The sequence below is a fragment of the Rissa tridactyla genome, chromosome 5, assembly GCF_028500815.1.
Source record: "Rissa tridactyla isolate bRisTri1 chromosome 5, bRisTri1.patW.cur.20221130, whole genome shotgun sequence".
NCBI lineage: Eukaryota > Metazoa > Chordata > Aves > Charadriiformes > Laridae > Rissa > Rissa tridactyla.
This window is the reverse complement of record NC_071470.1, coordinates 64025183-64037642: the sequence shown is the minus strand read 5'-3', so window position 1 is coordinate 64037642 and position 12460 is coordinate 64025183. Positions and strand designations below refer to the sequence as shown.

General features: G+C 37.1%; 1 protein-coding gene across 9 annotated transcripts in view; it reads right to left on the bottom strand.

Annotated features, from left to right (window-relative positions):
- Positions 1 to 12460, bottom strand: part of BLTP1 (bridge-like lipid transfer protein family member 1) — a 114170-nt gene that overhangs the window by 16521 nt on the left and 85189 nt on the right. For 4 of the 9 annotated variants that reach the window (XM_054204322.1, XM_054204323.1, XM_054204325.1 and 1 more), the window contains 11 exons: positions 11914 to 12140; positions 11204 to 11404; positions 10870 to 11000; positions 9269 to 9392; positions 8149 to 8258; positions 6580 to 6670; positions 5960 to 6022; positions 4058 to 4302; positions 3212 to 3427; positions 1750 to 1930; positions 138 to 330 (listed from right to left, as the gene is read on the bottom strand). In XM_054204322.1, coding sequence (XP_054060297.1) covers positions 138 to 330; positions 1750 to 1930; positions 3212 to 3427; positions 4058 to 4302; positions 5960 to 6022; positions 6580 to 6670; positions 8149 to 8258; positions 9269 to 9392; positions 10870 to 11000; positions 11204 to 11404; positions 11914 to 12140 — 1782 coding nt within the window. The remainder of the gene's footprint in view (positions 1 to 137; positions 331 to 1749; positions 1931 to 3211; positions 3428 to 4057; positions 4303 to 5959; positions 6023 to 6579; positions 6671 to 8148; positions 8259 to 9268; positions 9393 to 10869; positions 11001 to 11203; positions 11405 to 11913; positions 12141 to 12460) is intronic. The other 5 variants (XM_054204327.1, XM_054204326.1, XM_054204330.1 and 2 more) reach the window with 5 other exon arrangements.

The window sequence follows — 12460 nt, the reverse complement described above, 5'->3', positions numbered from 1 at the left end:
AGGTTTCTGCAGCCAAAGTTAAGGACTTGATAAATACAGTGCTGCAGGTAACATGCAGACAGATCTACAGGTAGTAGATTACACGAAGAAAAGATACATATCCAGGACAGTTTTAGAAGGCTATTGTCTATAAGTACCTGATGGGATGGGTGGGGGTTGGGGAGGAAGTAAGGTGTTAGTCTTGCTGTGGATAGTGCTAGATAAAGGAGGAGATGTGGCAGTATCTTTCATACCATACAGCTTGGACTCTTTGGAAAGGGTTCTTGGCAAAGAGGATCCTCGAGAAGTATTTGGCGATTCAGTCTTTAAAGTCTTAGAGTTGTAGTGCAACTGGAAAGTAAAGAAGAATCAATTTACTTCATACAAGTAGCTCAATTTCTATACAGCAGTTTGGTGTCACTCCTTCCTTTCATTTTTTTCCCCCCATTATTTACAAAGATATCATTGTAAGATATGTTACATTCCAATTCATGACCTACACATATAGCCCATGCACCGAAATCTTTGTAAAAAAAAAATAATTAATAAATATGAAAAAAAAAATATTAAGGAAACGCAGAGAAACAGAGGAAATTAACTATTTAGGAACAATGCCTAAAGCTTGCTCCTCCACTCTCTAACATCGTACACATCCTGTGCCACCAACTATTTGTTCCTGTCCGCATCACTTGCTTTCTGTCTTACTGCATGGTGGAACTATTCCACTGCTGAACACCGGCATACAGAAAGTTGCATAAAAAATAAAAATAGTAAAATAGTCCAAGAGTTCACAATTCCTATACGTGCATAACACACTATCAATAAAAATACAGAACCTAACGAAGGCTGTAGAGAATGTTTAGTTATTCCTAGATTTGACTAAAAGCAAGGGGCAGGACCTGAGGCATAACTCTTATCCCCGAAGATAGCTGGAATACTGGAAAATGGACACACAGAAGTCGTTCCACATTGCAAGACTAGAAAAGCCCAGCTGTTTCAAGTAAAGAGCATTTGATTTATGGCATTGCCTCAACCCAATTGCATGAAGTTTCCTTCCAGCAGCGACCTATTTTTGCTGTTCTTACTCCATTGGATTTCAAATCACAAATACAAGAACATTTCTGTCGAGACCCTTTCTTATGAGGATATAGAAACAATGATTAAAAAAACAGGGGAGTGTACAGTTTGACAGTGTTTGAGAGAACACTGTCCTAAAAAAATTAGTTTTTATAGCAAGACTCTGGCTGCTATAATAAGCAACAGAGAAGACACAGTAAGAGAGCTTTATGTGTTAGTGGGCAAACTATTAAGCTGCCCTTCCCATGAACTACTGACAGTGAACAGATCTTCCTTTACTTAAAAAGGGCATACAATATAAATTACCCATCAGAGAAGAAAATATCCAAAACAAATGTCTAATTTTAGACACCAAACTATTAACGGAACAGATTTCTTTTCATGGTATAATATCACATACACTGTTTGTTATGGAGTGTCATTTGATGTAGTTCTATTTTTGATGGAACATACAGGATACATTTTTTCCTCCCCTAAGAAAACGAGGGTAAGAGCATCTATCACTTTTCAATGTGGTGTTACAGAAATCATTATTCCTATTTTAGCAGTATCTACATAACTGAAAAGAGATTGTGCTGAGGTGCTCTGTATATATGAACTTGTACATACTGTAACAACATATTTGCTTGGAAATCATACTTGAGCAGAGAGAAAGAGCAAGTGCTTCCCTGCTGAGTTATACACTCCTTTTACCTTTACATCCACCCCAGGAATATAAAACACTGTTGTTTCCACATCACTAGATTTTGTCTGTAGAGATGATGGCACTTTCTTGCCAGCAAGCAAGTGAGTAGTCGACGCATAATTAGTTTGAAATTTCTTCTTTTTTGAAGGAGACTCTTGATCCAGACTTCTGGAACTCCGATCATAGCTCCTAAAATAAATGCACTGCATATTAGTAAAGCAAGCCTAATACTCATATTAATAAGAGTATATTTTTTAGTATTAAAAAAAAAAACTAAAGAAGCCTGAAACAAATTTGTAGTATCAACTATATAAGGAAGCATTTCAGTATCTGCTTTGCTCTTTACTTTCTGTGACCTCTACTCCTTTTTTGTCTACCCACTCTGGTTTCACCATTTTCATTATGTGATTATTTCAGGCAGTAAAATCTACAAAATTATTGTTATGTCAGTAGAGAAACACCTTCTAGTGCTCTGTACTCTTACAGTCGAGTTCACAGATCACGTTGTGTAGTGTAGCTGAAAACTCTTTGATATGCAGAAAATACTTATCAATTTTCCTTCTCAGTTTTAAAGCCTGTCTGCAAATCAATTCTGAAGAGATTCTTTTTCCTTCTGTATCAATTCTTAGAAAAAAGTGTCTTGGAAAGACAGAAACCAAATTGCTTTCTAATTCCAGCTCTCCTATGTATACCTCTTAGTAAGAAAAAGTATTTCTTATTTGTTCCTATTTCTTGGAGTTAAAGCAAGTAAATCTTGTATCCTTATACTATACTTATTACCTTTGTTGACAAATAAGCTTCTTAAAATACACCCCATTGACAACATACCAAATTTTAAAAAGTAATGTAAAGCTGCCATTAGATCCCCAATCACATACACATGAAAAAAGGAGAATTTAAAAACTGAGGATAAGATCAAACCTCATTCAGATCAGAAGTAAAGCACTTTTCTTGCCTTAGATCATTTTATTAAGAAAGATACATAATGTCAGCATGCTTTTACTTTCAGAAAATAATTGGAGCCCTTAGAGATCATGAGAAAACACACTAGCAGCCATACTATTAGTCAAACCATTATATGGATTCTCTAAGTTGTAAAGTTACTTCTTTGGAGGCTGAAAATAAAATAATAATCCAAGTCCTTTGAAAGTCTAACATTTTGTTTATGAATGACAAAACATGATTTTAAAAATAAAATCAGAAGAGAGGCATATGCTGATCCTTGCTAAACAAATGCAGCTCCCCATGCCATACTGGTCCATGCTATGAAGTAGTGTTAATTACTACGAATAAAGTGACAGTAACAAACCATTGCGTGCATCTTCTATGCTTTTCAAACAGGTCAGTGCTTAAGAGTTATTAATTATTGCGCATATGGTTATAACTTAAGTGATGGAAATATCAGGTGGACTTTATATGAAGTACTCAGTAGCCTTATGAAGAGCAGAGTATAAGTAACACGTTTCTTACCTTCGTAAACTAATGTCATCATGTTCTTGCTGAAGCATGGTAGGGTGCAGTACACATTTCCCACAATCAATTTCAACCCTGATATCAAGCTCAAAGTCGATATTTCTCTCGGTGGTTGTGCCAGTCACACTCCGGTTGGTAGGTGTCGTCGGCCAGCGCTCAGTGAACAGTTGGTGGACAGCAGCGAAGCCTGTTGCCTTCTTGCGAGAGGTACTCCTGCACAGGCAATTATGAATTAGATATTAGCCTCACATTTACCTGAACAGGTTGTAGGAGGCATTTCTAGGCTATGTCCACACTCAGTAGATAATCTTTTAAGAATTTTTCTGGAAAAGGCCTGATACGCAGCAATACAGTGATCCATCTTCCATTAACACACTCAGTATCCTTTCTTAGTATAGGGTACTGCAAAGAACTAAGCCTTTTTAAAATTCTCAATCAAGAAAAGGAACAAAATGATACATACAATAACGTTCATATTTTTAGATATTTACATGCACTTTGTGGAGGTATAATCAGTGGATAAAATGGAAAGTTATGCTGTATTTGACCAATCCGTCATTTGGTCCCACTAAAACCTGTCCCATTAAAACCTCAAAATGCTCATTTTCCAAGTTCTTTTATTCTGTTCCAAGCCCTGAGATTTCTAACAGTTGCCTCCTTTTCAGATCAGAATTCCTCCTTCCCTCACAGTCATCTCTGCTGCACGCAACCTCCTCTGCCTTCCACGGACACACTTCAGGCAAAATTCAGTCCTTCATCAGTAATGGATTTTGTAGCTTTAAGGTCAATATTTCAAGAGTATTTTTCTTAATTTCTGTGTTCTTCCTTAGGACCATTACTTACGGTGGTTTCCGATAAAAGTACGTCCTCTCTCTTTCATGGTCATCCTCTTTCTCAGAGTCCTCACTGCTTGATGATAAGCTGTCATCCCGGCGTCCTTCTTCAGGCTGGAAGGGAATGCCGGGTGAGAAGACTACTGGAGTTTTGGGTGAACCAAATACCGAGCATGAGCCTTCACTAGTAGATGAGTAATGGGAGGGACCATCAATAGTTACAGACAAAAGGTCCATTTCTGTCTCCTCTGGAAACTGATTATAAAAAGACAAAAAGATAGTAAATTTCCACAGGTACCGTTTCCATCGAGAATGCATTAGATAGCTCTGGAAATAAAAAAGCAAGAGTGCTATGAGAAACTCCTGCTCACGAGTTCCTCATAATACAGAGGCAGCAGGTGTAGAAATTGCAAGACGGATAATGAAAGAGAAAGAAATGAAAGCTTGGTGGGGAGCCATTTGCCATTGCCCAGTGATCGAGCTCAATCTATCAGCTAAATATGCGTCATGCTCTGACCAATTCATACGATCAGAAGGAACAGAAACATTTCATTTCAATTGGAAAAAAAAAAAGTTAATTTGAAAGAAAAGAACCAAAGACAGCAAAAATCATCGTGAGCCTGATAGAGGGGTGAGGCGGCCAGGAGCATTAGTGAGGCGTGCATGCAGGACGCTAACACAGAATGTATGGCACCGCTTGGCAGTCCTGGGCTGCGCTCTTGGGCAATGCGTGCTTTAACACGACACGAACTTCAGGCCAAATTTCCTGTTTCTCACATAGAGCACGCCACAAGCACCACACAAGCAGTTTTCAAACATTTAACTTCTTAAAATGCCTGTGAAAAATAGCTAGAAGTGTTAATTCAACACCAGGGCTACCTAACGCAGTGTTACTACAGAACTACCCAGTCGTCGTCTGCACATTCGAATTAGAGCTCTGCTGAAGACCTGGCATTATAATGTCAGTAAGATTTTTTTCTTTTTTAATATTAAATATTTCATAACTCTTAAGTGTTTGATAGCATTTTGCTATGCCAACAGAACTGAAGCTAACTGGGCAACAAAAGGTAGGATAGCTCTTAATCGTGAACATATTTAAATGTGCAAAACACGTTTCTATGTTTCATTTCCACCTCTCTCTCAGAAAAAAGATTTTATTTCCGGGGAGCATGAGGTGAGCTGGAAGGGAAAAAAGGCACATTACTATCTCTTGAGTTTGTTTTTTTGGAGTGTTTTTTTGGTTGGTTGGTTGGTTTTGGGGGGTTTGTTTGCTTTTGTTGCATTTTTTTTGTGTGTTTTGTTTTGGTTGGTGTTTTTTTTGAAGAAAAAAAATAACCTTTACTATTTTCCCTAAATGTGTTTTTTAAAGCAGTTAAACTCCACCATTTCTTCTCTGGGTATTAAGTTTTGGCACGCTCCCTACTCACGATTATTTGAAAATGTCTTACTCTGCGTTATATATAGGCATTCCAACAAAAATAAAAGTGTGAGAAGAGGTTCTCCCACCTAGCAATTATTTTGTACTGGTGTCGATGCCTGCAATCTTGGAACACAAAGTACCTGCACACACACTAAAATCCTCTTCTGTGTGTGAAAAGCACATTTCAAGGCAAGACTTACATCACATCAGCCTTGATCAAGGTCTTCCTAAATATACAGACGTAATTCCAATAATTCATTTTATAACAACTACCAAGTTTTAGGCCTACATAAGGGTGTCGAAACACTCTGGAAAGTTCATCAACAACCAATTCTGTTTTTCTGCTTACTTTACATATTTCAATTTAAATATTTTCAAATTTGATATACATTCTGTTTAGCTGAGTGCAAAAGAGATGAAACATTGAAAAGCAGCTCCCTGTGAGATAAATTAGTTCTCTGGCAAAGAATACTTGCTTCTTCTCAGAAATACCTGAAAATACCCTTCCCCTGGACAGCTGGATTGTTGTGCAATCCCCAAAGCTGTTTTATTCAACTTAATTAGAAGTGAAAAAAAAAATAACATAAATTAAAACAATTACAATAATCTCAGCCATGCAAAAACAACATAATAGGAACACTTTAAAAATGAGAAAACATAGCAACAAACAAAACCAAAGCTTCAACAATCCGTTTCAGACACATAGAAGAATACATCTGTAGGGGTACAGCAAACTGAGTAATACACATTTCCAAAACTCTAAATATATTCAAAACCAAAAAATACTAGATGGTTTTTTGCAAACTCCTGCTAAAAATAAAGCAATTGTATTACCACTATGTGTCAGCCTAAAATAATGCCATTTTCAATTATTTTCCCTAATGTTTCAATTAATTTCTGTATTAAGAAACCAAAACACATCTGTCTTCTGTCAAAACAAATCTATCTTCCAAAAACACATCCATAATTTGAGGCGTGCACGCACACGCACACAGAAAAAGACACACAAAAACATACAAGCAATTCAGGTCTGCCTAGGTATACCCGTCTTGTGAACTTGTGACCAAATGGCACAGGATATATAATTATATGGCATATAAAGTCATTCTTACAGAATCCTGTATGTTGAAAGTCACTCTTGGCCCAGGAGATGCAGCATCTACACGGATATCTGGGAGGTCTTCGCTGTCTCCTAGTCGAGAGCTAGAGGCGAAACCAAAACACAACAGTTTGTTGAGTTCTACTGGAGGATTTTACATTCATGCAAACGTTTAACTCCACAAATGTAAGGTAATAAAAAAGTACAGTCAGTACTAGAATTTTGTTATGGAAGAAAATAAAAAATCATAATTGAAGCAGTTAGGGTACATGAAAAGGAAAAAGGAGGGGGGAAAAGGAAAGAGAAGGAAGCTGCACATTACTTGGCTAGTAGACTAGTGCTAGCCAATCTCCGCTTATTTCTGTATGCAAGTTTTTCAATCCTAAACCAACATGCAGAGATTATAGAAAAATAAGATATTTGGGACATAAAGCAAGTCGGCAGATTATGTATTGCCTGATGCAACTGAAATGAATTATTTGACCTTATAGTATATGCATACTACTTTTCATTCACAACCAAAGTACTCAAAGTTTTTCAGAACTTTGTCCATCTTACAGAGCAACAGAAAAGCCCCATCATCTTTTCCATGCAATTTCTGGTTCTTTTCACATAACCTTGTGAAAAGGTAAAATGAAAGTGGTTTTCATCTGATCTCAAACTAGAACCTTCATGCCTTCAACACTTGCTCTGCTTTAATTATCAACAATACTAACTAATTCAGAAGAAAGATTCCTTTTCAAGGGCACCTTAAAAAATTCACTTTAGAGTACTTAGAAAGCTGGGTTTTGCTGCAGTGTCTGCTGTTTGATGTTTTCACATGTGGATTATTTATAAATTTCCATTCACTTCTCCAGAAGTATTAAAATTTGAAGTAAATTTCTACTCTCATAGAAACAAGTACACACAATTCTAACGCTACTGTCCACTTTTTAAATTTTCAAATCTTTTATATTTAATACATAATAACGTAGCACGTTTTTAATTCCAAACTTTGAACACTTCAGCTGGATCTACAGGAGCAACAGACTCAAACACATATATTCTAAAACCAAAGCAACCGCTTTATTAAGAGGCATCATTACAGAACTAGTTTGCTCATCATTCATTAAATGACGAAACAAAGCCAATACACGTAATACAGTTGAAGAGATTAAAAAAAAAAATTACCATTCACAAAAAAAAATCTCCCTTCCTTCTCATTACAACAGCCCCTTTTTAAGGCAGATGATTGCAAACCAAGTGAAGAAATCAAAATTATTACACTCTGCCATTTTTCCTTATATACGTTTCTTCAGCATGTCTTTAAAGTAGGATTCTGTAGAAAACCCTAAATTGTTGTAGAAGTGGAAACTTCTCCTCATTTGACACACTAGTAAGTCTGTCAAAAAGGAAGTTTCAAAAAAAGGTGAAAAGTTGCTTTTTAGAACATGCCTGTCTTCCAAAATGATCTTCTCCTATCCAGTTCCACCTCGTATAGCCACTGTCTATAGTAAAAGGACTCTTAGGGCCAAAGTCCAGTGTTTCCTCTGTTACGTATGCTGCTGTTGTTATCACAGATCTCAGGTTACCAGAAGCTTACCTTGTTCTGTCCATTCTCTTCAGAGGCGGTCTTCCTGATGCTGAAATACTCTTAGATCGGCTATAGCTGGGTTTGTAGCTGAGACCCCATTTGTCTTTCAAGGAGGCAGCCTAAAACAAAAATATATTTAAATGCGACAACTGAGAACACAGTGAAGAACACTGGCAAGCTAAAATAGTATTTTACACAGGTGTGCCGGTAAAAAGATTTTTTGTTCCGTAATAGCTACAATGCATCTCTTATCAGCATTTGCCAGCATCTTCATCTTGCCTCTGGATACATGTTCACTTTTCATACTTGCTGGAATTGGTAATGCCCTGTTGCCAGGAGAAAAGTTTACCCAAAGCTAATACTCTGGCCACTTCGACAAACATCCCTCCTAACCACCACTACAGTAACAGAAGAATGTGAGCTAAAATGAGAGCACCTGAGAAAGAGCTGCTAACAGATTACTATCTGAAGATCTTTTCTTATTAATGAAGCATCATCCTTGGAGCTCCTGCCTGGACGCAGTGAAAATAACGTTTTGCCAGGTTTCTTATCAGGGTTTGGGGACAACAGTCACATATGTTTGTGGATTACCAGCAACACTGCTTGTTTTTTGTCCAGTTTCTTCTAGCGTCTATGCTTAGTAGCTTGTATTTATTTTTACATTACCTAACTCTGCAAACACACTCTTTATTTATATATAGAACCCACTTATAGAGAGCACACATGCCAAGTGGATTACAATAGGTATCTATCATTTGCCCAGGCAGTTAGCATGCTTGCCTCTGCATCTGCATTTGTCAGTCCAATAAGGAATCATTTTCAAATCTGCTAAGAGAAGGAGTAAATAACAACTTCAAATACACATTTTTCTGCCTATTTCTTGTGAGTGTGCAAATAAAACCATTTACATCATAGTATCTCTGAAATTTTGATTTTCCTATCACCATTATTACGAGAGAGAAAGACCTTTACCCACCCGCTCCTAAAGGTAAAGGGGTTGCTGAACTATTTGATATTCTTAACCTTCCTTTTCCATTATTAACGTTTTCTTTGCTTCAATCAATGTGCAGAAAAGAAATACGCAATGCGAGTGCAAGCATTATTTTTAAAGTAACTTAATACTGCTTACCCTCATACTGGATCTACGTAGCTTTTTACGAACGTCTCGGCGGATATCATTCACAGCCACCGACTCCAGTTGCTGGTAGCGCTGAATTTCTTGATTTATAGTTCCTTCACTTGCACCTAATTTTCTGGGGATAAATCATGCTTGAGTTATCTTACAAATAGGTGACATTATTTTCACCATTTCAAAATCTGTGTCGCAATGATATTGTGCTTTCCCTGGGAATTATCCCATTTTCTTCTTTTTTCAGTAGTTACTTATGACCAGTGCCAAATACAGCTGCAGAAGAAGTGCAAATACAGCTGCATTCTTGTTTCATAATACAACTTTTTGCCCGGTATAATATTTTGTCCTTACGAAGACTCTTTGATTTTAAGGTTTGCTGTCTCCACATGACTTAGCGGAGCAGATAGAGGATGTAGAACAAACAAATGTGCAAGGAGACCCCCAAACAACAGTGCTACCATGATGCTAAATTAAGGTGGGGAATAAGAAAGGCTATGCAGCAACTCTCTTGTTTCAAAAAGCCCTAGTTGTAACAACTAGATTAAGGAACTCCTATACACTTTCAATCAGATGGCAGCTGGTTAATTAAAAACAAACATAACAGTCAAAACCAAGAAGAATCCTCCTCCTGCTCTAACAGTCCAAAGCCCTGGCACACCAATGCCAGCTTTCTGTAGCTGATTACCTTCTGCAGAAAAAAACACATTGCTAAATAATTTTAAAAACTCTATAAAGAACTGCTCTTTTGAAGGAATCTCAGTTTACTGAAGCATTCATAAACTGAGAAAAGGCAGGCACAAAACACAATTTTGATTCTTGAACTTGTATTAAAAGAAACCTTTAACCTAAAATCCAAGGTTCAGATACAACTGCCCTCTGAATGGTAAAACAGCAATTTCATTCCAAGTACAAGCAGTAACACATGTCTCCTCTTCATTATTTAACAGGTAATTAGCAAGCTCTGTGTTCCCATCCCAGACAGATTCATTTATAGTACGTCTGTCTTAGGGAAGGGAGAAAAAAAAAAAAAAAGCAAGCCCAACAAACCATGGCTGCGAAAAATTATTAATAAAATCCACAGAAGTAGTTCAGATGAAATTTATAAAATCTGAAATAATTCTTTCTTCAGGGTTTTCTCAAGTAAAGCATAGGAGATTTAATTTTAAAGTATCGCCTACAAGATGTAAAAAATAGTCAATTTTTTCTTCTTCTTCCAGTGAACGAGACTAAGCTTATTACAAAGTAATGTATTTTGTTAAAGTAATCACCATGATAATAAATCAAGATGGATCTATGATGCTGAATCAATAGGAAATTGATTATAATCAGCCATTGTAATGCAGAACCAGAAGGAATACAGGCTAATTTGACACTTGGGGAAGAACTTGAGGAATTTGAGAGAATACTTGAATATATAGTTTTTTCTTATGGAATCCAAAATGACAATTTTTTATTTTTAAACAAAGACAACAATTTCCACTTGACCATCACAATGCCACAAGATACGTGATAAGAACAGAAAAGAAAAAAGTCCGCTGCAGTTTGTTATTCCCCAGTTATTGTATTATTTGTGCAAGTTAAAGCAAAACCCGACTTACTTTAAGTCATCAATAACTTTAGCTTGCTCATTGAGTTCTCTAATATCCACTAAACGTTTCACAAATTTTCTTCCTCGCTGTTCTCCAGTTTGGCTACTAGAAGCTCCTTGCCGTCGGTGATCAACAATCTCCTATTTAAAATAAACATTTAATTAATGCCCTCATCAAAAATCGGCCATTAGTGCAATTTAACGGGCAAAGTGAATTTCACACCTTAAAATTTGGACTAGTGCATGCAAAAGAATCAGTTTCATCTCAAAAGGCAGCTGATTGGATTTTTTTCCAGTGATCCAAACCCCATCATTCAGTTAGACACACCGTAACTACTACATACATGTCCCCATGAGCAGGATCTGCCTGCTTTCATATGTGATCTGCTAGACTGAAGAGAATCACACTTCGCTGACCCCAACAGATATTCTACAGGAACAGAGTATCGATGGTTTGGGGGGCTCAAACCCAGCAGGTGATTTACAATCCGCTGCCCAAATGTTAGCTTGCGTGCATCTCCGCATAATGAACCTCCACCTGATCTCTAAACAACAAACAGGAACATTAGTGTTCTGGGATAACGTTTTCACCGTTGGCAGGCAAGAGACATTTAAGACAGCCATTAAAGAATATCTGTTAAAACGTTTTTATGTGAAACCAAAAAGCAAGGTCAGCAGCATATTGGGTAGAAGTACCAAAAAAGAATTTTTTCCAATTTGCTCATATTAGTAACTTACTCATGTTAAGAAAACCTGTTTAGAGTCCCAGCTTTTCCAAGTCAGGTACCTGAAGTTAGGTGTTGTGTCTCCATATTTTCAAGCCCAGATCGGTATTTCCACATAACACCAGTAGAAATACGATCTTGCATTTCTTGCCTTTGAAATATGGAGTTAGAAAACTAACACACAAACTTTTTTGATTTGTAACAAGAGTTATATGAGCTATACGGAGCAGCGTGCCAGACTCAACGCAAGACTAAGATCTTTCCATTTGACTGAAGACTTTGTCACACCTTTTCCAACTAGCAGCACTTATTTTGGTTGATTCACTTACTGCATGTATAGTGGGAGACATAGTGTCAACTTCATCCTCATCAGAAAGGTCAGCTATGTTTACAGAGTTGAGGTCAGCAATATCATCAATATCTTCTTCTCCTGTCAACGTTGTGAGGGTGTTGCCTAAAGCATTCAGTCTTTTCCCAATGTTTGGATCCATATGGACATCAATACCACACATCTTCCATAACACATTCAGTGTCCAGGTTCCAGCACTACTACTTTCTGTATTTAAAAAAAACAACAACACAGTTTAACCACTTTTTCCTCTTCTAAAAAAATCCCCCCTACTGAGTTATGTATTAGTTAGCCAAGACAGTCTTTATCGGTTACAAAAAGACATCTTTTCTACCTACTCTGAGGAAAACACATTCCACAACTGAAACGCTTGCTGCAAGTACTTCACAGCTACAAATTAGTATTTCTTTAACAAGTGATGTACAGAGACAAGCCTAATGAAAATACATGCCCTTCAGGCAAGCTGATGACCAGGAGAGAGCATCTCAAACTTCAGCTCTTCCAATTGCAGCCAAGTGCACTATTCC